General features: G+C 45.0%; 1 protein-coding gene and 1 pseudogene across 13 annotated transcripts in view; both read right to left on the bottom strand.

Annotated features, from left to right (window-relative positions):
• Positions 1–478: 478 nt before the first annotated feature.
• On the bottom strand, positions 479–1,465 carry LOC146347623 (zygote arrest protein 2.L-like; annotated as a pseudogene).
• Positions 1,466–8,356: 6,891 nt separating this feature from the next.
• MTA1 (metastasis associated 1) overlaps positions 8,357–27,033 on the bottom strand; it is a 230,761-nt gene continuing 212,084 nt past the window's right edge. For 5 of the 13 annotated variants that reach the window (XM_084854839.1, XM_084854833.1, XM_084854835.1 and 2 more), the window contains one exon: positions 8,357–12,869. Coding sequence is in view for 11 of the 13 variants with exons in the window: in XM_084854833.1 (XP_084710959.1) it covers positions 12,731–12,869 (139 nt within the window). In the remaining 2 variants the exon portion in view is untranslated. The remainder of the gene's footprint in view (positions 12,870–27,033) is intronic. The other 8 variants (XM_084854828.1, XM_084854829.1, XM_084854826.1 and 5 more) reach the window with 4 other exon arrangements.

Here is a 27,033-nt window from a genome sequence, read left to right as displayed (position 1 = left end):
AGCCAGTACCCACATGTATATTTTTCTTTCTAATGAGAAAGCATCCCAAAGGACATATGCCATTCCTACTTAATGTTAGATTTGCTACACAGAAATCCCGCTAAGCTTCCCATTTCCTTCTGTTTATTTTTCCCCAATATTAGCTCTCTCATTTATTGAGGACACTCTTCATATCACCAAAGGGAGTATTACAGCGTAATTAGAATTCAACTTTTATGACAAGGTAAATTAATAAGTTACAAATAATGTTTCCCAGCCTTACAAAAATCTTGTTATCCAGTGCCAGGTCAGAAGCCTAAAGTCAAAGCCATATTATGAAACAAGTAATAAAGTGCATAGTGCCAAATGCAAGAACAGCGCACATTAGAAATAAGTCAAGACAGATTAGATAATGTATTTGAAGCTATAGGTGTTATTACAAGACAGTCTTTTGCCTTTGCAGCAGCCACACAGCTCTTGACGGTGGGGCCTCTTGAGCTCAATGTGTCTTTTCTTCTGGGGGGCAGGAGCAACAAGTCTTTGAACAGATATGGCACTGAATTGATCCCAATTTAGGAGGATTAAAACTCTTCTGGCATTTGCAACAGAGCTGTTTAAAGTAAACTTTCCTATCTGGTCTTGCAATCACTGCAATAGAAATAGTCACATTTCTCTTCTAGGAACTGGAAAGTGTTTTTCTTTGTCCTCTTCAGTGCTGCTGCCTTTTTTTGCCATTTCGCCCTCGCAGCTGGGGGGACAAATTCTCCTCCTCAGCCCCCTTCCCTGGCTCCAATAATGGATCCTTCGCCTCAGGCTCCTCAGGGGGCTGCTGTTAAGTTGGCACTTCATCTTGCTCCTTCAGTTCTACAACCACGTCAGGTAAGGTGAAAAGGCAGCAGCTTAGGATAGGAGAATAAACGCCTCGCTGCAGCGGCGGCTCCCGGCTGAGATGACCGGAGGCGCCCTGGGGTCAGACAGCCTGGAACCAAGTGAGCGCTGCACAGCAGCATCTACCTGCATGTTCACATGGATGCCCGCCTTCTTAGTGTTGGCTTTGCAGAGCTGCGGGGTGAGGCCTGGGCTGACACGTGACTGCAGCTCCTTTAGTCTGGCTCGCTTGTAGAACACGGATGGAGCTGAGGAAAGGGCAGACAAGACCCCTCTCTAGGGGCTGGGAGCACTGCTGCACTTGCTTTGCTTCCAGCTTAGCTGTTCCTGCTTGGAGGGTGGCCTGGGGACCACATTGTGGATGGGAGTGAAGGTGCTCCCCTAGCCTTGATAAACGCTGTAGGGCCAGTAGACAAAGCTCTCCATAGTCAGAAGGCTATTTTTACTGTGTGTTACTTCACAGTAGTGCTATTTCACAGTAGTGCTGATTCACCACTACTTCATAGTGGTGTGCTTTGATGCAGGGCACTTCTCTGCTGTTTATTTTTACTTTGCACTATGCAGCACTCAGCTTCCTATCAATGTAACCATTCTAGAAGCGGAGTGCACTCATGAAGACAAATGGTGGATGTGAGGGGAGAGGTGCGGAGTAAACTACAGGGACATAGAATCATAGAATCATAGAATAGTAGGGTTGGAAGGGGCCTACAAGGCCATCGAGTCCAACCCCCTGCTCAATGCAGGAATCCAAGTCAGAGCATCTCTGACAACAAATGGCTGTCCAGCCTCTTCTTGAAGGCCTCCAGTGTGGGAGAGCCCACCACCTCCCCAGGTAATTGGTTCCATTGTCGTATTGCTCTGACACTCAGGAAGTTTTTCCTGATGTTCAGCCAGAATCTGGCTTCCTGTAACTTGAGCCCATGATTCTGTGTCCTGCACTCTGGGATGATCAAGAAGAGATCCTGGCCTTCTTCTCTGTGACAACCTTTCAAGTACTTGAAGAGCGCTATCATATCTCCCCTCAGTCTTCTCTTCTCAAGGCTAAACATGCCCAGTTCTTTCAGTCTCTCTTCATAGGGCTTTGTTTCCAGTCCCCTGATCATCTTTGTTGCCCTCCTCTGAACCCTCTCCAGTTTGTCTGCATTCTTCTTAAAGTGTGGTGCCCAGAACTGGACACAGAACTCCAGATGAGGCCTAACCAGTGCTGAGTAGAGGGGAACTAGTACTTCCCGGGATTTGGAAGCGATGCTTCTATGAATGCAGCCCAAAAGAGCATTTGCCTTTTTTGCAGCCACATCACATTGTTGGCTCATATTCAGCTTGTGATCGACAACAATTCCAAGATCCTTCTCGCTTGTAGTGTTGTTGAGCCATGTATTACCCATCTTGTAACTGTGCATTTGGTTTCTTTTTCCTAGGTGCAGAACTTGGCATTGATCCCTATTAAATGTCATTCTGTAGTTTTCTGCCCAGCGCTCCAGTCTATCCAGATCACTTGAATTTCGTTTCTGTCTTCCAAAGTATTAGCTATCCCGCCCAATTTGGTGTCATCTGCAAATCTGATCAGCATTCCCCGCACCTCCTCCTCCAAGTCATTAATAAAAATGTTGAAGAGCACTGGGCCCAGGACTGAGCCCTGACAGGACATACCACCTGTGCCTCATTTTCAATGCATTTTCTTTCACAATGACTTGGTTTGGATGACATGATAACCCACAAACCTCTGATTATTGTGTCTGTTGGGATTCTCCCCCCCTCCCCATGATGGCTTAATTGGCCCAAATAAGCCACTCTGATAACCCATGGTCTGCAGTAAGGGTTATTTAACCCATTGTGTCATCTGGCGCTCAGCGTGGCTTATTCCAATTGGCTACAGAGTCAGCTGGAAAGAGCAGTGGCCGCTCTGCTCAAGCCTGCAGAGCCCTTTTTCCGAGATCTGACAAACAGCCCAGGGACAACTGCAGCCAAACAAGCACAGCCTTCCCTGATACTGTGCTACAGTTACAAAATGACAGCTTTCCCCAAGTACAATTACAGCCTTGCGCTATCGCGTTACCCTGCTACAGCAAAGTTACACAATTGCAGGCTTCCTTGATAGCTACTTTGAAACTGCGCAACTTGGGGAATAGGGGAAGAACTGCTCACTTTTCCATGAAGAAGCACAGTTTTGCAGTAATCCACTACAGCATCTGGTGGCTCCCCATTAAGGCACCACACCTGTACGATTTTGTCCCATTCCAGCAAACTGTCGAGAAGTTATAGCTCCCAGCCCCTTTTCCCTGTTTTGTGCACTTTTCTATAAAGAAGCAAAATGGCTATGGGGGGAATGCGCAATTTTCACTTTTGCACAATTTCACTTTAGCACTAAAGCGTTATAGCCAACAGAAGTGGCTCTGCCAGCAATGACTGGGAGGGGAGGTGAATGCACAAGTCCACTTTATTGTCATTGATTTTGGACAATAAAGGCATCTATGCCAGCAGTAGCTATGGGGGGAAAGGTGCAATTGAAGGTTTTGTCCCAATCGGGGTGTCATTAAAAGAAGGCCTACCTGGGCACAGGCCCCGGATCTTGTCAGCTGTGCCCCAGATCTTTTCAACTGTCCCAATTGTCTTTTCTTTTTACATATTCCCATTGACTTGCATTGGAGAATAGAAACGGACATAACTTTTTCAGTTTGTATGATACACACATGAAATTTGGAGCCTGGTAGAACCTATGGAGCTGATTGAACCTGCCCAATTTCAGGCAGTTAGGTCAGGTGGTTTTTGTGCTAGTCACAGGTAAAATTTGCTATTTTCAAGAAAATCTGTCAAAGCAAATAATTATGACTTTTTTGTGCTTCCACAGAAGTGCATGGAGTTTGGGGACCTGGCAGCCTCTCTGGAGCTGACTTAATGTGCCAAATTTCAGACAGTTGGGTCCAGCGGCTTTTGTGCTAGCCATGCATAAAGTTTCCTTTTCTCCAAGACTAAAACAAACCGTAGAAACTGTCACGCCACACAGGGGATTAGAGATCTTAATCAGAAGGTGTTTAAGGTGACCATTAGGAGGTCACTATCCCTAATCTCTGGTGTAGGGTTTTTCTGAGGCGCACAAAACCTCTCCCTCTACTTTTTCTGATCTCACATGCCCACTGTTGGGAGCTTGCTTGCAATTAAATTTTGAAGAGGGAGATGGAAGGGAAGAAAGAGTTCCATGTGAAATACTGGTATTTTGTACAGCATCTGATTTCACTGCCCCAAACTGGAACCTTTGGCTTCTGCAGAAGTTTAGTAGCTTCAGTACAGCAAAGGATCCAATCAGCCTCCACAAACTTCTTTCTCCCCCTCCACTTTAATTTCTCCTAAATAGCTGCAGTCCTCATTCCAAAAGGAAGGTTAAGACTATGTGACATCATGACTGAGAAAGTGCTGGGGCTTTTAAATCGGTTTTACAGTTTTAAAAAAGCAAGAAAAAGCCCTCAGCCACTCGTACATGCAGTCCTAACAAACCCTCCACAGCCTCCTAAATTCCTCTGAAGGACTACCTCTCTGAAAGGAGCCACTTCGCTTAGGGAATTCTCTCTACACACAACCCCACCCTGCATTTCCAATCACCATTCTTCTTTTCTTCTTCCCTCCCCTTCCCAGGGCAAATCTTGAGTAATTCTTGAAGAGGATTATCTTCCATGGGCAAGAGAAGTTCTGAACTGTATTTGACTTTATACAAACAGACAAGAGGGCTGGTTTTTCTCCTTCTCACTCAAGCCTTTGAGAAAAGTGGGATCACATGGTTGCAGAGAAACAACACTGGGGCTGTTTTGTTTGTCAGTTGCCATTATCCAGCAATAGGAAGGGCTGCAGCTCAGTGGTGGAGCACCTGCTTGGCAGGCAGAAGGTCCCGGGTTCAATCCCCAGCATCTCCAGGTGGGGCTAGGAAAGAATCCTGCCTGAAACTCTAGAGAGTCAGTGTCAACAATAGTGGGCTAGATGGACCCAGGGTCTGACTCAGTATAAGGCCGCTTCCTATGTTCCTCTGAACAGAAAGCTTTAATAAGAAATAGTGGTTTGTTTTTTAAGTGAAGGGGAGATAAATACTGCTCATTTATGCAATCCTATGTATGCCTACTCAGAAGCCCCATTATGTTTAATGAGGCTTAGCCTCAGGAAAGTGTGCATAGGATTCCAGCACAAGTTACTTTTGCAGGGAGGTTTGCGCCTTGATGTTCTGCATGATTACTCAGAAATAAGTCCTGAGTTGTGAGCATGGTACTGCAGGCTTAATACAGTGCCTGCCCAGTTCCAGCTAGGGATGTACGAATCACTTACCTGGTTCCGGTCAGGGCATCCGCTGGGGCGCTCCTTCCCTCCCCCCGGAATCCTCGACGGGGGGGGCGATCCGGTCCTTCCCCCCGGAATCCTGCCCGGCCGGCTCTGCTCTGCAGTGGCTCCGCGGAGCAGCTGGCCAGGGCCGGCCGCAGCCGGACTTCCGGCCGCGGCCGGGCTGCTGCGGATGCAAATGGCGGCCGCCCAGGCTGCTGTGATAGGCTATGTAAGTATTTACGTAGCCTATCACAGCATGCCCCCCCCAACAGCGTATGCAAATGGCGGAAGCTACAGCGGCCGCCATTTGTGTTCCCTATTTTTTGTCGTTCTAGCCTATGTAAATATTTACGTAGGTAATTACGGCGAAAAAAAAGGGAACCGCAAATAGTGCCCACTACGCTATTTGCGGTTCCCTTTTTTTTCGCCATAATTGCCTGCGTAAATTCTTACATAACCTATCACAGCTGCAAGGATGGCAATGCCGCCACCGCATCCGCTGCAGTCGCCTCAGATAAGTTCCATTCTGGGGGATTCCGCAGGGGGGGCAGAGGGGCAGGAGGCCGTTCCGCCACAGATTCTGGGCGGAATCTGGCCTCACTGGAATCTGTGGCAGAATTCTCTGCCATCCCTAGTTCCAGCTAATGAATTGACTACCCTTTCAGCTCAGTCCTATGCATGTTTTGTCGTGTGTGCATGTGTGTGTGTGTATGCATGAACTCTAGCTTCAGTGGTGACGGAAAGGGACTTAGTACATGCTCAGAGTTTCTCCATAACTTAGCCATAACTGGCCAACCAGATGCCCACGGGAAACTCACAAGCAGGACATGAGTGCAATAGCACCTTCCCACCCATGTTCCCCTGCTGCTAACACTGGTGAAATGTAAATAAATGCTAGTAATTCTAAATTTGCAGACATGTATATCCTTCAGAAACTTTGCAGGTTTCTTGCCTGGGGGACACCTCTAATGACCTGTGCATTTTCATACAAATCTACCCAAAAACTATTGGGAAGGGTGCAAATGTAAGGGAAAGCAAATCACTCCCTCCTCCAAATTGGAGAATTCTCCTTCCACATGAACTGCTGCACCTATCCTTCTGAAACGTTGCTGGTTTCTTACTTAGGGACACCTCTAGGCTGTCTGTAATTTTCAGAACTATGGAACATAGGAACAAGGAACATAGAACAAGGAACATAGAGAAATATGTCCTCTTTTGGAGACCACAAAATGTCAAGGCCACCCTTGCACAAAACCCCTTGTGACTATTATTCTGAAATTTGGCAGGCATCATCTCCTCTGATGAGGCAATGAATCCTGAAATTTTTGTCCAGTTCTTCCGAGGAATAATAATGTTATTGGCAGTTTCCCTTTAAAAGAAAATAAAAATACGAACCCTGCACCTATTTTTTCTGACATTGGGCAGGCGTAATCCCCTTCTAAGGGGCTACCATGCCTGAAATTACCATCCAGAGGAAAAAGTTAGTTTTTTTCCAATTTCCCAACGGGAAGCATAAAGACTCATTTTTCCAAACCGTGACTCAGGTTTGGTGCTGAGCTGAAGTGGACTGACTACAAACTGGTCCGAGCAGAAGCAGGATGTTTTCCAAAATGCTGATCCAGGGTCTGAATTAAAGTGGAGTGGGGGGTCAGTGCACACTTCTTATGTATGTATGTATGTAATCTATGCACACAGGGAAGCACACCACATAGACACACACATATATATTAGAGGCCCGCTTAGACTCAGATAGATATATAGATATATGCGCACACATGCAAATTTGTGTTATGGGCCTGTGCCTCATATCTTTTAAGAACCTAGCAATGCCCCTGCACCACCCCCTTGTTGGGGTGATGCTGGAAGTGCTGAATTAAGCCCCTGTACTTCACCCCACACCTCTCCCCTCACATTGAGATATTGTGGAGGGTTAAAACAGGCTGCTGTAGGCATGGTGGAGAATTCTGCCACGGATCTCAGTGCCAGTGCATTCGACCCCCTGAAATCTGTGGCGGAACGAAGCCCCCCCCCCCCCCGCAAAATGGGTCCAGAACAGAGCACCTACCTGCTGCCGTCTGTGCTGCATAGCGAATGGCGGCCACGGCTTCATCCATATAGCCGTGATTTGCTTCATCCATATAGCCATGATAGGCTACATAAATACTTACGTAGCCTATCACAGCTAACACAGGGACACCATTTGCGTCCCTGCGGAAGCCGTGATAGGCTACGTAAGTATTTACGTAGCCTATCACGGCAAAACTAAGGGAACGGAAATGGCGGTGGCTACAGCGGCCGCCATTTGCGTTCCTTTTTTTTCCTGCCGTGATAGGCTACGTAAATATTTATGTAGCCTATCACAGCAAAACAGAGGGGTGCAAACGGCGTAGTGGCCGCCATTTTCGCCCCTCTGTTTTGCCGTGAGAGGCTACATAAATATTTACGTAGCCTATCTCAGCGGGAAAAAAAGGGAACGCAAATGGCGGCTGCCGTAGCCGCCGCCATTTGCGTTTGCTGTTTTGTTTTGTTTTTGGTGATAGGCTACGTAAATATTTACGTAGCCTATCACGGGCCGGCGTAGGGACGCAAATGGCATCCCTTATACAGGACGCCATTTGCGTCCGCACCAGCCTGGCAGTGGCTGGAGGCCCTGCTGCGGGTTGGCCCGGCTGGCGGTTCTGCGGCCTGGCCGCGGAGCGGAGCCATCCGGACAGGATTCCGGCAAGGAGGAACATATCGCCTCCCCCCCCGTCAAAGATTCTGGGGGGAGGAATGGATCGTCTCCCCCACCTGTGGAGCCCGGCACAGCCAGGTAAGCGGGGTTTCGTACACCCCTAGGCTGCTGTGATGTTGTCAATGGGTGAAACAGCACCACTCCTCAAGCGGGAAGATTGCAGCAGGACAGGGGATGACTCAGATGATGCCAGTAGCTTAATAAGCTATGCACAGTACCTTATTAGCCTGGTTGTGTGGCAGGGCATCATGGTCTATTTCAAAAATAAGTCACTGTGAGTAGTTTATTAAGCCACCCCGGCTTAAAGTGACATCCGAATGCGGCCTGTGTGTGACACAAACTTCATGCGGGCCTTAGAACATAGTGCTACCCACTGTTCTGAGCTGATAGTGCAATTCAGGTCTTTTTCACCACTCCATTTTTGTTCCCTCTGCCTTACCAATAACTCTAGCATTTAACATCTTATATATTTTTGCAGCCAAGCCCTTTGTTTCAGATTTAGTTCAAGCCACTAAACTTTCAAAGCTGCTTGGTGGGTATACAGCTTGTCCCTTTATGGCTGGTGCAGATGTGAAGAATTTGGTGTGATTGAAACCAATGATAACTTTTCTCTTATCTGTGTCCCAGTTTTCGGTTGCAAGCCATTATACAGGTCAGTGAGTTTATATTACCCCCCCATTTTGCAAACTGCTTAAATTTGTCTCTATAATAAAAAAGTGGATGGCATAAACAAGGAATCATAGGGGAGGGAGAAAACATCAAATGTTCATTCCATCTTTGCCAGGTACGCATCATGCTGTTTAAGAAGGGGTTATCTATCATTGACCTTGATTTTGAATAATTACTCTGAAATAGTATACCCCTAAATACTTCTTTCTGGTCTCTAGGTATCTCCATATTAATACAAGATTTAGTTTGATTGTCATGCACTAGGTGAATTAATTGTTTGAGCTGAAAAGCATCATAACATTGAGATAATCTGCGAATTCCCAGTCCTCCTCCTTTACCTTCATCATATAAAATGTTTGCCTTGAACCTACATTTTTTATTATCAAAAATACGATGTAGAAACATCAATTGCCATTTTTTAAACATTTGCTTAGGTAAAGTAAAAGGTAATATTTGAAATTAATATGTTAATTTGGTAATAATTTCACTTTGATCACCATAATGTTTTCTAACGATTTTAAGTTCAATTTGGACCATTCTTTCAATTTTTGTTTAATGTATTTGGTCACTGGTTGGTAATTCAGTTTTATCACTTTTGATAGGTCAACTGGTATAAGTAATTATTCCAAAATATTTTAGATCCTTAATCTTTGTGGGTATCCCTGAGCTTTTCCCCCAGAAGTAATTGCTGTCTGTTATCCATGTTTATACATAAGCTCCTAGATTTCCTATAGTTGATCTGTATTCCTGCTGCTTCTCCAAAGTCTTTTATTAACTGTATGGCCATTGTTAAGCTCTTAATAGGATCTGATAGTGTTAAAAGGATATAATCCGCAAACATATTAATCAAATTTGGTTGCGAATTAATTTGAATTGCTTCTATCAATGGAGAGCTGTGAAGTAAGTGTGCTAAGGGTTCAACAGAAAAGGCAAAAAGTAGTGGGAAAATAGGACAACCTTGTTTGGTTCCCTGGTTAATCTTAATTGGTGGGGAGTCCATTCCATTTGCTCTGATGACTGCTTGATGTTTTGTTTTGTTCTTTCTTTTTTTATTGATTTTTTCCAAGTAACAATGATAGAATGTTGGGTAGAGAACCTAATCGCTGTCCTTGCTTTTCAGTAACCTGGAAGATATTGTGATCTTGCACTGTAATTAACTCCATGGCCTGCGCTGCTCAGCTGTCCAGCAGTGGATGGGTGTCCACCCTGTCCATCATTATAAATTCCAAGCGGTACTATTTCTCGTTGTGTGGATTTCTTACAGATAGCTGGTACTTTCCCAGTGGCCTCAGTTATTTTGTTATACATTAACAGTACTTGGTGACATTTTCCCATTCTGATGCTGCTACTCAATAGATTCACAGGTAGGACATTACATGTGGCTCCACAATCCACCTGGAATCCTGTAGGCCTTTGCTCCAGTGTCATTGTTGCAAATAGGGCTGAGTTGTTGCCTTTCCCCCCCGTCATGTGTGTAACCTGTGAGGATGTGAATCTGTCAAATTTACACAAAAGGTCTCCTCCTCATCTGTGGTCTCCTGGTCCTTCATAACTGCATGAATTTTTTTTTTCTTATTTGGGCCACTGTGACACTGGCTCTTGAAATGGTTCTGCTTTCCACATCCTTTCCACACTTTTCCATAGGGTGGGCATTTGTCTTTCCATGTTTCATGGAGGCTTCCACAGTACATCATATTGTGTTTGCAGGTGGTTTGTCAACTTCCTGCTTCCCTGAGGTAGACCATGTGGACAAGCTCTGTACATGTAACTGTTGATATAGTTTGACTCTTTGTTTAGACAATTCTGCTGCCCTTGCAATTGGATGACAATTTTCCAGGGTTAGATCTACCTCTCTTAGTAGTCTCTCCCTCAAGGCAGAATCCGTTGTGCCATGCACAATTCTATCCCTAATTAGAGAGTCTTTTATGTCTCCAAAGTTACTTAGGGACGCCAGAGTCTTCACTGCTGTGATATAGGCACCTCTTCCTTCCTCTTCCTCCTGGTTCCAGATAAAAACTATTCTCTCTCGACAGTCTTACTTTTCGTGGGGTTGCAGTAGGCATCAAACACATCTATTAACTGTCTTGGTGTTTCAGGGTCCCCTGGAATCTGTGTGACACTCACTTCCTGGCACTTTTCTCCTACTAAATAGTAAAACAACTTTACCTTCATTTTTTCCCCTCTTTATCAGACATGGCTAGCTCTGTATAGAGACTGAATTCTTGTTTCCACTGCTTCCATGTCTGTGCCAGGTTCTTTGCACTGGAATTCAGCTGTCCTGGAGGCCTCAGGCCCTCTGTGATTCTTACAATCTGTTTGAATCACTGCTGGGCCTTGATCTTTCTCTCCTCTGAACTCTCCTCTGAAGCTTCCTCACAGACTTTCTGCTGCCACCATGTTTCATGTGACACTGTTTAGTTAATCAAAGGAGCCACTCCTACCTTAATATAAACAGTGTGCTTTATTAAGATGGTTTCTTACAAAACAGTTACAGAGCCTTCTGCAATCTCTTTGCCTTTCTATCACTCTGCCTCTGTCTCCTTCTCCTCACTTCCTGTTCCTTCTTCAAACTCCACCTCCCCCTACTGCTGGTTTTACTTCTAAACTCCATACATATTTATACACATGGTTTCTTCCCATATTATGATATGGTGACTCTAGGCACATGTTTTTGACTGAGCATGACTTGAAACATCCCAAACTGTCTATCAGTAAAAAGACATATTAGATCAATAATTCTAATGAGGAATGGAAGAAATAACTATGGTGGGAATCTTTACAGAGAGAATTAAAAAACACATACACATACACATCCTGCCCCCATGGCTGAATAAGATACCAAAATTTTACTTCTCTAGTTTTACATTAAAGTCTTCCTATTATGTAGTTTTTAGAAAACATTTTGGGGGAGTAGCAATATATGAACACCTTGTCTTAAACATTTTATTCATAATTTTAACTGAAAGCCCTTGAAGCTTGAAACATAGGAAGCAAGTTGTATACCATGGTTCAATGTTGAAATAAGGGCAATAGAAGGGACTGAAACCAAACAAATCTTTTCAGTACTCATGACCGGGGACTCTGTGACTGAAATAGTAGGCCACCAGTGCTATCCTGGAGAGAGACTCTAAACTGAGACAAGTGACTGTGTCTTGCTTCTTTAGTGAACTTTTAACACCGAGGGCAACGCAGTTTAAATGGTTGTGCCTGTCCAAGGTGGGAACTTTACCCCTGCAACCATGTCACTTCTTAAATGAGACTAAAGAAGAGAGAGTTAAAAAATGAATTGACAAGAGCTTAGAGAACGTTCCTAGTGGGAGTGCTATCATCACTATCAGAAGAAAACTGAGTAGGAAGCGTCCCACATCATAGGTGGAGTGACGACAAAGAATCCTAATTCCCAAGAGAAGAGACTGTACAGGTCTGAAATCCTAGCTGGAGATGTTCCCATGTGATCAGCTAAAATGCCTAATTCCAAAAAGCTGGACATAGTTACCTAACTGCACTATAATATTGGTATTGTCCATGTACTTTCTGTTGTGGACCCATGTGCAGACAGAACTGCCTGAAGTACCTGAAAACCAAAAGGAACCAGGAGCAAGGTAGCTACTAAACATGCTACTTGTTTCCAGATCCTGTATTTCCAGATATAGCTGGAACACATTTACACTTTACCTACAAAGAAATAACATAAATAGAGTTTAAAAATGGTACTGTTGACAAGAACACATACACACAAAACTTACAACAGTCTCTTCAAACAGCTTGACAATAAAAGCTTAGTCATAAAATGAAGCTATCTAGGTTTCCCTTTATGAAAAGAGAACATGGTAAGATTATTCCCCTCCATTTTGTCAATAAGTTAAATTTACTTTGCTTCCTGCTTTCTTACCAAAAAGAGCAGAACAAACTACAAGCAAAGGAAAAATCTGCTACCAAACCTTTTTTAAAAGGAGAAAGCGCACTCATGCGCAAACTGCGGCCATCCAGACCCAGAGCAAGGTCAGTCCCTTTCAGGACTCACTGCTGTAGTTCTGTTCCTTCTCATCAGCAGTGGATCCAACACTGTGGCCACAGAAATTACAGAACAGTACATCAGAGTTTGAGCAAAAGTCTCTGTCAACTCCACTAGTGTTTCAAAGACAGGGCAAGTTTATTTTAGTCCTCAATGATTATTGGTTCATCATTCACAGGCTGTTGTAGATGCATACCCTGTAGTGGCTGGAGGACAATGGTCTTGTATGGGCGTCTTGCAGCTCGCTTAGCTTCAGATGAGGAAAGCAACTTGCGAATTTTCCTATGAGAGAATGGAAAGAAAAACATGTCAGATAATGGATTCTTGTAACTTATCTTCCTGTTCCTTCAGTTGCTCCCAGATCTGTTCAGTTAGGGAGGCTGTATAAACAAACATTTTCCTTTTGTCAGTGGCAGCTGGTGCCCACTGACGCTGGTGGGACTGCCTTGGATCCATTTCTGGTGGCAGGACCACCAGAGATGGATCCAAGGCAGCCACTGGAGGAGAAGCTGTCTTTTGAATCCCCAACTCCCCATACCATAGAAAAGAGAAACTGAGGCACATGAGATTTAGGATCATCGGTGCCAAGTGATGGGAGAGATCCAAACATCCACACAAATACACTCCTTCAGACTCACATTCTCTTGTTCCAGTAACAACTCACAGAGAAATCTCATTGCACACACACACAAAGTGACTTTAAGATTATGAGAGCAAAACAGTTGTGGGGCTGGGGAGAAATCCACACAGCCACACAAAATCGTATCATCATCCATTGCAAAAGGGGACAGAGAGAGCATGCCTGCAAAACTGAGTGTGCAATGGATGGGATGATGATAAATAGCAACAGCCTCAGAGCCACACAGAAAAGCAACCTTTGGGACCCAGCAGCAACTTCTGAGCGCATACACCACCCATTCCTTTGTATGTCCACCACAAAGCATTCCCCAGGCAATCCCTCTGCATGATGACTTAGTGAGAAGCAGCACTGTAAAAAAATTCCAGTTTATGCCTATCTACTCTGAAGTGAGAAGGGCTGGGTTATTCAGGGTAAGCAGGAATGAGCAGACCTGAAAAACTGAGTGCGTGGGGGTTGGGGGGTAATAATAATGATGATGTTTTGTGGTGGATTCGAGAAATACAACTGCCAGAATGCAAGAGACAGGTTTTTTAAAAGGCAGAACAAAATTGCCAGGGAGTTTTCAGAGACATTAAAATGCCCCCCCAATCACCCCCCTTCAGAAACCTATCTTCCTCTGGTGACTAGTCTGGATTCAATTAGCTGGCCTCACACCCAGCTACCCCATTCATGCAGAATAACAACATACACAGAGGTACTCCATTCACACAAACACACACGCTGCCACCCATTCACACAGGGGACACACTCGCACACACACACTGCAGTTCCACACTGGTCTCTCTCCCCAGATGTTCCCCAACCTTCATCTCTCTTGCTTTCTTGTCTCTCTGCTCTGCCTTCTTCTGCTGTTGTGCTCTGAGCTGGCAGACGCTGGAAGAATGCGGGTGGGGTGGTCTGCGCAGGCAGACAATTTCATCCTCACCCCCGCAAAGTGGAGTTCTTTCTCATTGGCTAAGGACACCTCAACAGATGCCCAGTTCCCAAAGGAAATGCTGGGTCCAGTCAGGAGACCCAAGTGGTGCCATATATGATGGGTGGCAGGGGGAGTGCTCCTACCCACATGCTGCCTCCCTTCCCCCTCTGCTCCCTCCTAAGGATCTTTGGTGCTGGGGGAATGTTCTGACCATGCACAGCGACCACCCATGCCCAGTATTCCCCTAGCAAGGAGGAAGCAGGGGGAGAAAGTGTGGTGTGTTGCCATGCTGCTTTAAAATTTCTGGGGGAAAGCGACCATGCTGTACTTGAGTTCTTGGTTCTAAGGGAAGCAAAAGCCGAGTGTAGCCAAACGCGTACCCTGGATTTCAGGAAAGCTGATTTTAATAAACTCAGAACAATGATCAGTAAGGTCCCATGGCAAGCGACGCTAACGAGAAAAGGAGTCCAAGATGGGTGGGAGCTTTTAAAAAAGGAAATTCTCAAGGCACAATCACAAACCATTCCAACAAGAAGAAATGGCGGAAGACAACAGAAGAAGCCAATGTGGCTTCACAAAAAGCTTAGAGATGACCTGAAAACAAAAAAGGACACATATAGGAAGTGGAAAGAAGGCCAAGTAACAAAGGAAGAGTACAGGCAGGTAGCACAGAATTGCAGGGATGGCGTCAGGAAGGCTAAAGCTGAGAACGAGCTGAGGTTAGCGAGGGATGCTAAAAACAACAAAAAGGCTTTCTTCAGCTACGTGCATAGTAAAAGGCAGAGGAAAGAAATGGTTGTTCAGCTATTAAATAAGGATGGCAAAACGATAACAAATGACAAAGAAAAGGCAGAAGTGCTCAATTCCTACTTTGGTTCAGTCTTCTCCCAAAAGAGGGTCTATGACCCCCCTGGCAAAGGCGAAATACAGGCTGAAGGGGCAGGATTGCAGCTTGAGATTGATAGGCATATGGTCAAGGAACACCTAATTACTTTGAATGAGTTCAAATATCCAGGGCCAGATGAACTGCATCCTAGAGTAATAAAGGAGCTGGCAGAAGAACTCTCAGAATCGCTGTCTATTCTCTTTGAGAAATCATGGAGGACAGGGGAAGTGCTAGATGACTGGAGGAGGACTAATGTTGTCCCTATCTTCAAAAAGGGCAAAAAGGAGGAACCTGGGAACTACAGACCAGTCAGTCTGACATCAATCCCTGGGAAAATTCTGGAGCAGATGATAAAGCAATCCATCTGGAAGCACCTTAACAACAATGCAGTGATTACTCGAAGCCAACATGGATTTGTCAAAAACAAGTCCTGCCAGACAAATCTGATCTCATTTTTTGATCAAGTAACCTCCCTTGTGGACCGTGGGAATGCTGTAGACATCATATACCTCGACTTCAGCAATGCTTTCGACAAAGTGCCCCATGATATCCTGATGAGCAAACTAGCTCAAAGTGGGCTAGATGAAACAACGATCTGGTGGATCCACAGTTGGCTACAGAATCGGACTCAAAGAGTGCTTATCAATGGGACCTTCTCAAACTGGGGAGAGGTAATGACGAGTGGGGTACCGCAGGGCTCAGTCCTGGGCCCAGTGCTCTTCAACATTTTTATTAATGACTTGGAGGAGGAGGTGCAGGGAATGCTGATCAGATTTGCAGATGACACAAAATTGGGCGGAATAGCTAATACTTTGGAAGACAGAAACAAAATTCAGCGTGATCTGGATAGACTGGAGTGCTGGACAGAAAACAACAGAATGACATTTAATAGGGATCAATGCCAAGTTCTGCACCTAGGAAAAAGAAACCAAATGCACAGTTACAAGATGGGGGATACATGGCTCAACCACACTACAATTGAGAAGGATCTTGGAACTGTTATCGATCACAAGCTGAATATGAGCCAACAATGTGGCTAAAAAAAAGGCAAATGCTCTTTTGGGCTGCATTCATAGAAACATAGCTTCCAAATCCCGGGAAGTACTAGTTCCCCTCTACTCAGCACTGGTAAGGCCTCATCTGGAGTACTGTGTCCAGTTCTGGGCACCACACTTTAAGAAGGATGCAGACAAACTGGAGAGGGTTCAGAGAAGGGCAACAAAGATGATCAGGGGACTGGAAACAAAGCCCTGTGAAGAGAGACTGAAAGAACTGGGCATGTTTAGCCTTGAGAAGAGAAGACTGAGGGGAGATAGGATAGCGCTCTTCAAGTACTTGAAAGGTTGTCACAGAGGGGAAGGCCAGCTTCTCTTCTCGATCATCCCAGAGTGCAGGACACGGAATCATGGGCTCAAGTTACAGGAAGCCAGATTCCGGCTGAACATCAGGAAAAACTTCCTGACTATAAGAGCAATACAACAATGGAACCAGTTCCCTAGGGAGGTGGTGGGCTTTCCCACACTGGAGGCGTTCAAGACGAGGCTGTCGGGGATGCTGTGACTTGGATTCCTGCATTGAGCAGGGGGTTGGACTTGATGGACTTGTAGGCCCCTTCCAACCTTACTATTCTATGATTCTATGACAAAAGGTTTTCTTTCTTCAACAGATAACAGTCTGGGGAGGCATGATGAAGGCAGAAAGCAGGGAGCCACCCTCCTCACCCCTACTGCCCCTGCCTTGGTTCTGTTAAATATCTACAGAAATTAAGGCATTTTATGAATGCATCTACACCTCTGCAAATTCTTCCTTTGCAGGAAGAACAACCAAAACTCAAGGTCACATTTGGGCATCTCCTGAAGAGGCAACAAATGAACTCTTGAAATGTTATTTATTTAGCTCTATATAGAAGAGTCCAGGACTGGTAACTGCTGTTAAAGACTACTACTATATGAAATACATGTTATAAAATTCCCTCTCCGTCTGGATATACTTCTCTCACATACATGGTTTAATTTTATATATATAGCTCAATCATCCCAGAGTGCAGGACACGGAATAATGGGCTCAAGTGACAGGAAGCCAGATTGCGGCTGAACATCAGGAAAAACGTCCTGACTGTTGGAGCAATACGACAATGGAACCAGTTACCTAGGGAGGTGGTGGGCTCTCCCACACTAGAGGCGTTCAAGACGAGGCTGGACAGCCCTCGTCTTTGACTTGGATTCCTGCATTGAGCAGGGGGTTGGACTCGATGGTCTTATGGGCCCCTTCCAGCCCTACTATTCTGTGATTCTATGATATATATATATGCATGCTTGTGTTACTGTTGTGATGATGATGATGATGATTTTATTCTCCTCCTCCTCAGCAGCAGCAGCAGCACCACCACCATCACATCCTTCATTCGGGAGGTTTAGGGAGGCATACATCATTTCCCCCTCTCTGTTTTGTCCTCGTGGCTCCCTGTTACATAAGTTAGGCTGAGAGGGTGTGTGACGGGTCAGAGTTCACCCAGCAAGATCCATCGCTGAGACATTCGAACCCAGTTCTCCTTGTTTTAGTCCAACCCTTTAACATATAAACATACTGAGTCACACACACACACCATATTGCTGAAAAAAATCCTTGTTAGTAGTGTTGTAATATAAGTGCTGTTTTTTTTAAACTGACTTTCATTATTTTGCCCTGCCCTCATTCCCTCTCTTAACCCCTAACCCTTTCTCTCCCATCTCCTATCTTAACTATTTTATCACATCGATTTACAACTGAGAATGTTTTATTACAGTCTTCTAAACATTTGCTCCCTTTAAGCCTGCTGTAGGGAGAGAGATTTCAGTGTCTGTGTCCACTGTGATGTCACCAGGACATACAACTGACCAGCTTTCTCTTGTTTTTGCAGTGCTGTTGCCTCTTTCTCTTTTTTCATTCGGTGCTACGTGAGAATGTGTCTGCCAAAACCACACCAGACTGTTCCTGTTAAAACAGCTACTGTTTTGCTGAAGAAACTCTGAGAAGGGTAAATAGCTTTCTATCTTACTGCTTCTCTTTAAAAGTAAACCTGCCATGCATGAGTTTGCAAACACAGCACATTAATTCTAATTCTTACTATTTTTTAAAAAAGTTTTCCTTTCTGCTTTGCAAACTTTGGAGGATGCCTAGGTGCAGTACACATATGGTGCTCACTCCAAACAGATCCAGATTCACTAGGTGTGAAAAACAAGTAGGTATCAACAGATCTCCTCACCAGCATTCCAACCAAATATTTTCATGCACCTCAAAGAATGTGAGTACTAGAAGGTCTCTTCTTTCTAAGCAGCTGTTCGGAAGCACTCTCTGCATTTTATTAGAAAACACGCAGTTATAGCAAGGCTGGAGCAGAGCAAGTGGCACATGGGCACATCTGCATGGTTTGAAGAGCCAGGGCCAGCTTCTGGTTTCACTTGGGCCAGTCTCACAATGGCTGGGTGCTCCTGGCCATCTCAAGACAGAAAAATGGGAATTGAGAAATCTTGTAATGGCTGGGAACCTGGGCCTATTGTGAGGTTTGGGAATTGGGGTGAGGCTATAAAAGTGGGGATGTCAGAGAATTCCGCCACGGATCTCGGTGAGGCCGAATGCCAGTCCATTCAGCCCCCCGAACTCCGTGGCGGAATGGCCTGCCCCCCCCGCCCCCCGCGGATCCCCCGCGGGACGAGACTTACCTGGGGCGGATGTTCCGGACGGCGGCGGCTCCAGCAGTGGCTTCAGCGGCTGGTCTTCCGACCGGCCGCTGCCGCCGCCATTTGCAATCTTTCCCCCCCGCCCCATTCGTGATGGGCTACGTAAAGACTTACGTAGCCTATCATGTCTGGGTTAAAAAAAAAATATGTACGCAAATGGCGGCGGCTACGGCTGCCGCTATTTGCGTTCCCTATTTTTGGTTGTCTTAGTCTACGTAAATATTTACGTAGACTAAGATGGCGAAACTAAGGGGGAACGCAAATACAATATTATTTAAAATGTCCTGCTGCATTTTGCATTGTTTCTGAAGGTCAGACGAAGAGGTTCCTAAACCATGAAATGGTGGAGGCATGGCTGAACGTAAAAATGCTTGAGATTTCTGTTCCAGCCCCATGAACTGGAATGTTTAAATAAGCTTTGTTAACTGTTTATGTTTAGTCTACATGATTCAGGCTAGGCCAGAAGATATCTGATTATACATATATTCATTTACTTTCATTTTTTTCCTCTTTTTTATTTTTCTTTAAATTCTCTTTTTCCAAAATAGATATATGCTGTATTTAAATATATTGTTTGAGGGTGTATTGAACACACTCATTTATATATCCAGTATAAAATATATCACTGATTGTTGTAAGGTTGCTTTCAAACTTTATTATTATACAATATTATAATTTTCTTTTTTATCACTATTATCATCATCATCATCATTATCATTACTATAAGACTACTTAGTAAGATTTTTGGTTGGTTGAATTGTTAAGCTTTATTATTACTATTATATTTTAACTTAAGGGCAATATATGGTTACTGGGAATGAATTGTAGGCCTGCTTCCTTGCTATAAGACTGATGATACGATATTGAAATGTAAGGTTGATTATTAAATTGTAATATTGCTAGTGATATAGGTATAGTTTTTAAAATAGAATGGCATCTGAAGCCGGTGGGTATTGGAGTTTAAATTTAACCTTTTGAAAGAGGAGAGGGAAGAGGGGAGAGGAAAGAGGAAGATTGCTCTTTTCTTTTCTTTTTCTTACTGTTGTGTCCTCATAAGAATATTGCATTGTGGGAAACTGTAGTTATTGATCAGGTTGTTGGTATTGTTTATTTCATTTATAAAGAAAAAATAAATAAAAAGTTTTTTTTTTTTTTTAAAAAGGAAAAACTGCCTGACTGTTGGAGCAATACAACAATGGAACCAATGAACTAGAGAGGTGGTGGGCTCTCCCACACTGGAGGCATTCAAGACGAGGCTGGACAGCCATCTGTCAGGGATGCTCTGACCTGGATTCCTGCACTGAGCAGGGGGTTGGACTCGATGGCCTTGTAGGCCCCTTCCAACCCTACTATTCTATGATTCTAAGGCCTGCTGCTTGATACAACAACACTTTTGGGGACCAGCCTCTGCCTCAGAGGTGGAGAACTCCGCCACTTGTGGGGTTGGACCTGTGGCCATCTCCCCTGATGGCCCAGGCTCCTCCTAGTCTTCTGACATCATCTCTGAGAGCTCTAACTGCTCCTCTGAGGAGGATTGCTCCAGTGGGGGCATGACACCAACACCTGGATTCCTGGTAAGACCATTTCTTGGATTGTGTTTGTATTGGAGTGTTTGCCTATATTTCTGACCTCTGCCTGCCTTTTTTATTTGCCCCATAAACCGCCTTTGGACTGAGCCTGAACAGCCACAGCAGCAGAGTTTGTTTCCCATGCTCTGTGCATTAAGTATGTAGACATCAGAGGCCTTGGGTGTAGCATCTTCCCAGTTTCTCTGCTCTACTCACCTGCAAATTCCTGGGCTGCACCTCCATGGCCTTGCCTCCTCGTTGTCTCTCATGCTCTTGTCCCTCATATTTGGCTTAGTAGTTAACTCTGGATCCCCCCACCCCGCCTCCCTGAACATAGTTGGGGTACTGGTGGCTTTGTACTTCCAGGCTAAAGGTGCAGGTTTCTCGGAGCCTTTAGGGTCCTCTGGTCCCTGAAGGGATGGGCTAGAGAGGTTCTGCCAAAAAGGGGCAAGAAGTTGCCTCTTTCTCCATCCACACTGCAGCCAGTCCTGGGGGATCTCCCTGCTGGGTATCCCCCTCCTGAGGAAACAGGATTTTCCAGGAAGCTTCTCTCGTTACCTTCTTGGGGGCTATGAGGATCACGGCATCAGTGCTGGCCATCTATGCTTGCTAAAGGCACTATGTGAATACTTACCCATCCAGCACCAGTTGGGGGCACCATTGTTCCTTCATGGGAATAGCCTACCTCTGACCCATTATCTGTTCACCCATGTTTTCAGAAGGGCAACGGCTGTGACAGGATTGCCACCAGGGAGTTTGCTCTCTACACCTTCCAGCTTGGCACAGAGACCGCAGCTACCTTGGCCAGCATGGGAAAAGCAGAAACTAAAAGGATCAGGATATGGCAGTCAGTACTGAAAAAGTCAGTAAAAAAAACTAAATGGATCAGTACAACCAGAGATATGTTGGTATACCATCGGAAGATGGGACTTCCAGGTCGAAAGATGGTCAAAGTGCTACTGGGGAGGAACAGAGGATAAGTTCAACTGGCCCCAGATGTGATGACGCAGCTAGCTCAAAGCAAAAGGACGGCTAGCGGCCGATGGTGCTGGTGGTGAATGACGAATCAGATGTTCTAAAGATCAACACGCCATAGAAACCTGGAATGTAAGATCTATGAGCCAGGGCAAATTGGATGTGGTTATTGGGGAGATGTCAAGATTCAATATAGACATTTTGGGTGTCAGTGAACTGAAATGGACTGGAATGGGCCACTTCACATCAGATGATCACCAGATCTACTACTGTGGACAAGAGGACCACAGGAGAAATGGAGTAGCCGTCATAATTAATAATAAAGTGGCTAAAGCAGTGCTTGGATACAATCCAAAAAATGACAGAATGATCTCAATTCGAATTCAGGGTAAGCCATTTAACATCACAATGACCCAAATAGACGCCCCAACCACAGATGCTGAAGAAGCAGAAGTAGATCAGTTCCATGAGGATCTGCAGCACCTGCTGGATAATACGTCAAAAAGAGATGTTATTTTCATTACAGGAGACTGGGATGCTAAGGTGGGTACTCAGACGACACCTGGCAAGCATGATCTGGGAGAACAAAATGAAGTGGGACATCGGCTGATAGAATTTTGTCAAGACAACTCACTGCGCATAACGAACACTCTCTTCCAACAATCTAAAAGATGACTTTATACATGGACTTCACCAGATGGTCGACACCGAAATCAGATTGACTACATCCTTTGTAGCCAAAGGTGGTGGACATCTATGCAGTTGGTAAAAACAAGACCTGGAGCTGACTGCAGTTGAGATCACGAGCTTCTTATTGCACAATTTAGAATCAGACTAAAGAGAATAGGGAAGACCCACAGATCAGTTAGATATGAGCTCACTAGTATTCCTAATGAATATGCAGTGGAGGTGAAGAACAAACAGATTTAAGGGACTAGATTTAGTAGATAGGGTCCCGGAAGAACTATGGACAGAAGTTCGCAACATTGTTCAGGAGGTGGCAACAAAAAACGTCCCAAAGAAAAAGAAAACCAAGAAGGCAAGATGGCTGTTTGCTGAGACACTGGAAGTAGCCCAAGAAAGAAGGAAAGCAAAAGGCAACAGTGAAAGGGGGAGATATGCCCAATTAAATGCAAAATTCCAGAGGTTAGCCAGAAGAGATAAGGAATTATTTTTAAACAAGCAATGCGCAGAAGTGAAAGAAGATAAAAGAATAGGAAGGACAAGAGACCTCTTCCAGAAAATTAGAAACATCAGAGGTAAATTCCAGGCAAAAACGGGTATGATCAAAAACAAAGATGGCAAGGACCTAACAGAAGCAGAAGAGAGCAAGAAAAGGATTATACGGAAGACCTGTATAGGACGGATAATATCAGGGATAGATTTGACAGTGTGGTCAGTGAGTTAGAGCCAGACATCCTGAAGAGTGAAGTTGAATGGGCCTTAAGAAGCATTGCTAATAACAAGGCAGCAGGAGACGACGGTATCCCAGCTGAACTGTTTAAAATCTTGCAAGAGGATGCTGTCAAGGTGATGCATGCCATATGCCAGCTAATTTGGAAAACACAAGAATGGCCAACAGATTGGAAAAAATCAATTTATATCCCCATACCAAAAAAGGGAAGCACCAAAGAATGTTCAAACTATCAAACAGTGGCACTTATTTCACATGCCAGTAAGGTAATGCTCAAGGTCTTGCAAGGTAGACTCCAACAATTCATGGAACGAGAATTGCCAGATGTACAAGCTAGGTTTCAAAAAGGCAGAGGAACTAGAGACCAAATTGCCAATATCCGCTGGATAATGGAGAAAGCCAGGGAGTTTCAGAAAAACATCTATTTCTGTTTTATTGACTATTCTAAAGCCTTTGACTGCGTGGATCATAACAAATTGTGGCAAGTTCTTGGTGGTATGGGGATACCAAATCATCTTGTCTGCCTCCTGAGGAATCTGTATAATGACCAAGTAGCAACGGTAGGAACAGACCACAGAACAACGGACTGGTTTAAGATTGGGAACGGAATATGGCAGGGTTGTATACTCTCACCCTACCTATTCAACCTGTATGCAGAACTCATCATGCGACGTGCTGGGCTTGACGAAGCCAAGGCTGGATTTAAAATTGCTGGAAGAAACATTAACAATCTCAGATATGCAGGTGATACCCTTTGATGGCTGAAAGTGAGGAGGAGCTGAGGAACCTTCTGACAAAGGTGAAAGAAGAAAGTGCAAAAGCTGGGTTGCAGTTAAACCTCAAAAAAACCAAGATTATGGCAACCAGTTTGATTGATAACTGGCAAATAGAGGGAGAAAACGTGGAGGCAGTGACAGACTTTGTATTTCTAGGCACAAAGATTACTGCAGACGCTGACTGCAGCCAGGAAATCAGAAGACATTTACTTCTTGGGAGGAGAGCAATGACAAATCTTGATCAAACAGTAAGAGCAGAGACATCACACGGACAACAAAGGTCCGCATAGTTAAACCAATGGTATTCCCCATAGTAACCTATGGCTGTGAGAGCTGGACCATAAGGAAGGCTGAGCGAAGGAAGATAGATGCTTTTGAACTGTAGTATTGGAGGAAAATTCTGAGAGTGCCTTGGAATGCAAGAAGATCAAACCAGTCCATACTCCAGGAAATAAAGCCAGACTGCTCACTTGAGGGAATGATATTAAAGGCAAAACTGAAGTTTTTGGCCACATCATGAGAAGACAGGATACCCTGGAGAAGATGCTGATGCTAGGGAAAGAGGAAGGCAAAAGGAAGAGGGGCCGACCAAGGGCAAGATGGATGGATGATATTCTGGAGGTGACGGCCTCAACCTTGGGGGAGCTGGGGGTGGCGACAGCCGACAGGAAGCTCTGGCGTGGGCTGGTCCATGAAGTCACGAAGAGTTGGAAGTGACTGAACGAATAAACAACAACAACTGAAAAAGTCAAGCAGTGGAAGAGTCTGCTTAAGAAGGAAAAGTGAAGGCTAGCTTCAGATTTAGGCTCAGGGTTTAGGCCTTAAAGAGCAGTTCACCAAAGAAAGCAAGTTTAAGGGTTCAGCATATCATTTAAGTTTTTTAAAAAGTAAAGCAGTGGAAGAGTCTGCTTAAAGCAGGATAAAGCGCAGGCTAGCTTCAGATTGGGCTCAGTTTAGGCCTTAAAGAGCAGTTCACCATTACAGCAAGTTTAAGGGTTCAGACATATTGACCTCCCCTCAATAGGTCTCCCATTCACTAATGCTAAGACTCCTCCCTCCTAAATAGGAATCACCATTCCCTGGGGGGCCAACTGGCCCACATGCCCAGCTACTGAAAGCCAGTGCTGATCAGGAGTTCACACACAGCCTCCCTTGCTTTTCAAACGAGGCCCTCCAATCAGATTCACTGAAGTAACAGCTGGGCCTATCTATATAAGGAGGCATGCTTGTGAGAGAGCCAGCTCTTTGAGGGCGAGGAGCCCCAGTGATGAAGCCTCTCAGCTCCAGTGACAAAGCATCAGCAAACAAGCAAGTTAAGCAACTGTGTGAGTTTCACACACAGTTTCACTTCCAGGAGGGCGAGGAAGCCAGGGCAGTCAACTCTTTCCTCCCTATTCTGTATTCACAGTAAGTAACTGTAATTAACTAACTATAAATAACTCCTCCAACTTCTTGTAGTAAACAAACAAGTTTTCCAGGGAAAACACACCCAAATAAAAAGCCAGTTATGAAGATAGAAAGCCAGGAGTGGGGCAGGGGCTATCCAGTGTATTGCACTGAGTGCCACATGTACTTCCAACTGCTGGATGGAAGTTGTGGGTGTGCTCAGTGTAATGAGCTCCTGGCTCTCAGGGAACAAGTGTGTTCCCTTGAAGCCAAGGTTGCTGACCTGGAGAAGCTAAGAGAGGCAGAGAGGTTGGTGGATGAGACCTTCAGGGACCTATTAGCTGTGTCCCACTCCCAGGGTGACAGCTCCTCTGCTGTCATGGAGAATGTGGGTCTCGGGGAAGGAGGGTGTCATTCTGAGGAAGAGGGAAATGATTCCTTAGAAGGGACCCATTCCTCGGAAGATGAACAAATGTCCTCTCGCACCGAGGATGTGCCATTGGAGGGAGAGGGGCTTGTGGTAGTGGGAGATTCGATCATTAGACACATAGACAACTGGGTTTGTGATGGGCATGTAGACCTCATGGTGAATTGCCTGCCTGGTGCACCGTCTAGATAGCCTAGTAGATAGTGCTGGGGGGGGGGGTCAGTGGTCATGGTCCATGTTGGTACCAACAAGGTGGGGAAACATAGTTGTGAGGTCCTGGAAGTCAAATTCAGGTTGCTAGGTAGGAGGTTGAAATCCAGGACCACCAAGGTGGCTTTCTCTGAAATGCTACTTGTTCCACGCACGGGGGCAGCTAGACAGGCGAAGCTGAGGAGTCACAATGCGTGGATGAGACAGTGGTGCATGGAGGAGGGGTTCAGATTTCTTAGGCACTGGCAAACGTTTTGGGACAAGCTGGGCCTGTACAAGAGGGACAGGCTCCACTTGAAGCAAAATGGAATCAGATTGCTGGCTCTAAACATAAAAAGGGTGGCAGAACAGTTTTTAAACTACACCCTGGGGGAAAGCTGACAGGAGCTGGGAAGCATCTAGTTCAGGTTAAATCATCCTAAAGGGATGAAGATGAACATGTCTTTGCCCAAATGTAGAAGGGGAGGACATACGCCAGGAGTACATGGTAGAACATAATAGCCAATCAAAGGGACCAACATCCCCTGGCAAAAGATGCACATGCCAGAGACATCTGGGGAGGGATACTGTGTATAGCTGTTTGTATGCAAATGCTAGAAGCCTCCAAGCCAAAATGGGAGAGTTGGAGAGCTTGATTTTAAAGGAAAACCTGGATATAGTGGGCATTACAGAAACCTGCTGGAGCAAGAGAACGAGTGGGATACGGTCATCTCTGGATATAAACTGTATAGGAAGGACAGGGAAGGGCATACTGGGGGAGGTGTTGCCCTGTACGTCAAAGCAGGCATAGTGTCGAGTGGACTAGAACACCTAAAAGAGGTAGGCTCTTCCACAAAAGCATTATGGGTGACAATACCAGGCCTCAAACTAATTTAGTGCTAGGAACATGCTATCGTCCCCCAGACCAGAATGCTCAGGGTAACCTTGTGATGGAAAACGAAATCAGGGAGGCCTCCAAACAAGGAACTGTTGTAATAATGGGTGACTTCAACCACCCCCACATTGATTGGATAAATGCATGTTCCAACCATGACAAAGAGGTTAAATTTCTCCATGCCCTAAACAATTGTGCCCTAGAACAGTTGGTCATGGAACTGGCCAGAGGGGAGGTGACCTTGGATTTAATCCTAAATGGTGTCACCCAGGATATGAGATGTAAATGTTGTTGAACCAATTGGAAACAGTGACCACATTGCTATCAGATTTAATATATATTTAAGTGGAAAATTCCCCAGGAAGTCCAACACAGTCAAGTTTGACTTCAAAAGAGGAAACGTCTCTAGAATGAGGGAACTGGTGAAAAGAAGATAAGAACAGTAGCACCAAGTCCAAGAGGTCGCCAGCATGGTTATTGAGCAGTGTTAAGAGAGCTATTAGAGGAGCTTCCTTCAGAAAATGGAAGTCATGCCCAAGTGAGGAAAACAAAAGGGAGCACAAGCTTGCATAAAGACAATGCAAGCAGGCAATACGAGATGCAGAAAAGCATGTTGAAGAGCATATCGCTAACAACATCAAGGCCAACAATAAAG

The sequence above is a fragment of the Heloderma suspectum genome, chromosome 4, assembly GCF_057233095.1.
Source record: "Heloderma suspectum isolate Gila_16-S chromosome 4, 16-S_ref, whole genome shotgun sequence".
Lineage (NCBI taxonomy): Eukaryota > Metazoa > Chordata > Lepidosauria > Squamata > Helodermatidae > Heloderma > Heloderma suspectum.
Note: the sequence above shows the minus strand (reverse complement) of the source record. Positions and strands in the feature narration are given on the sequence as shown.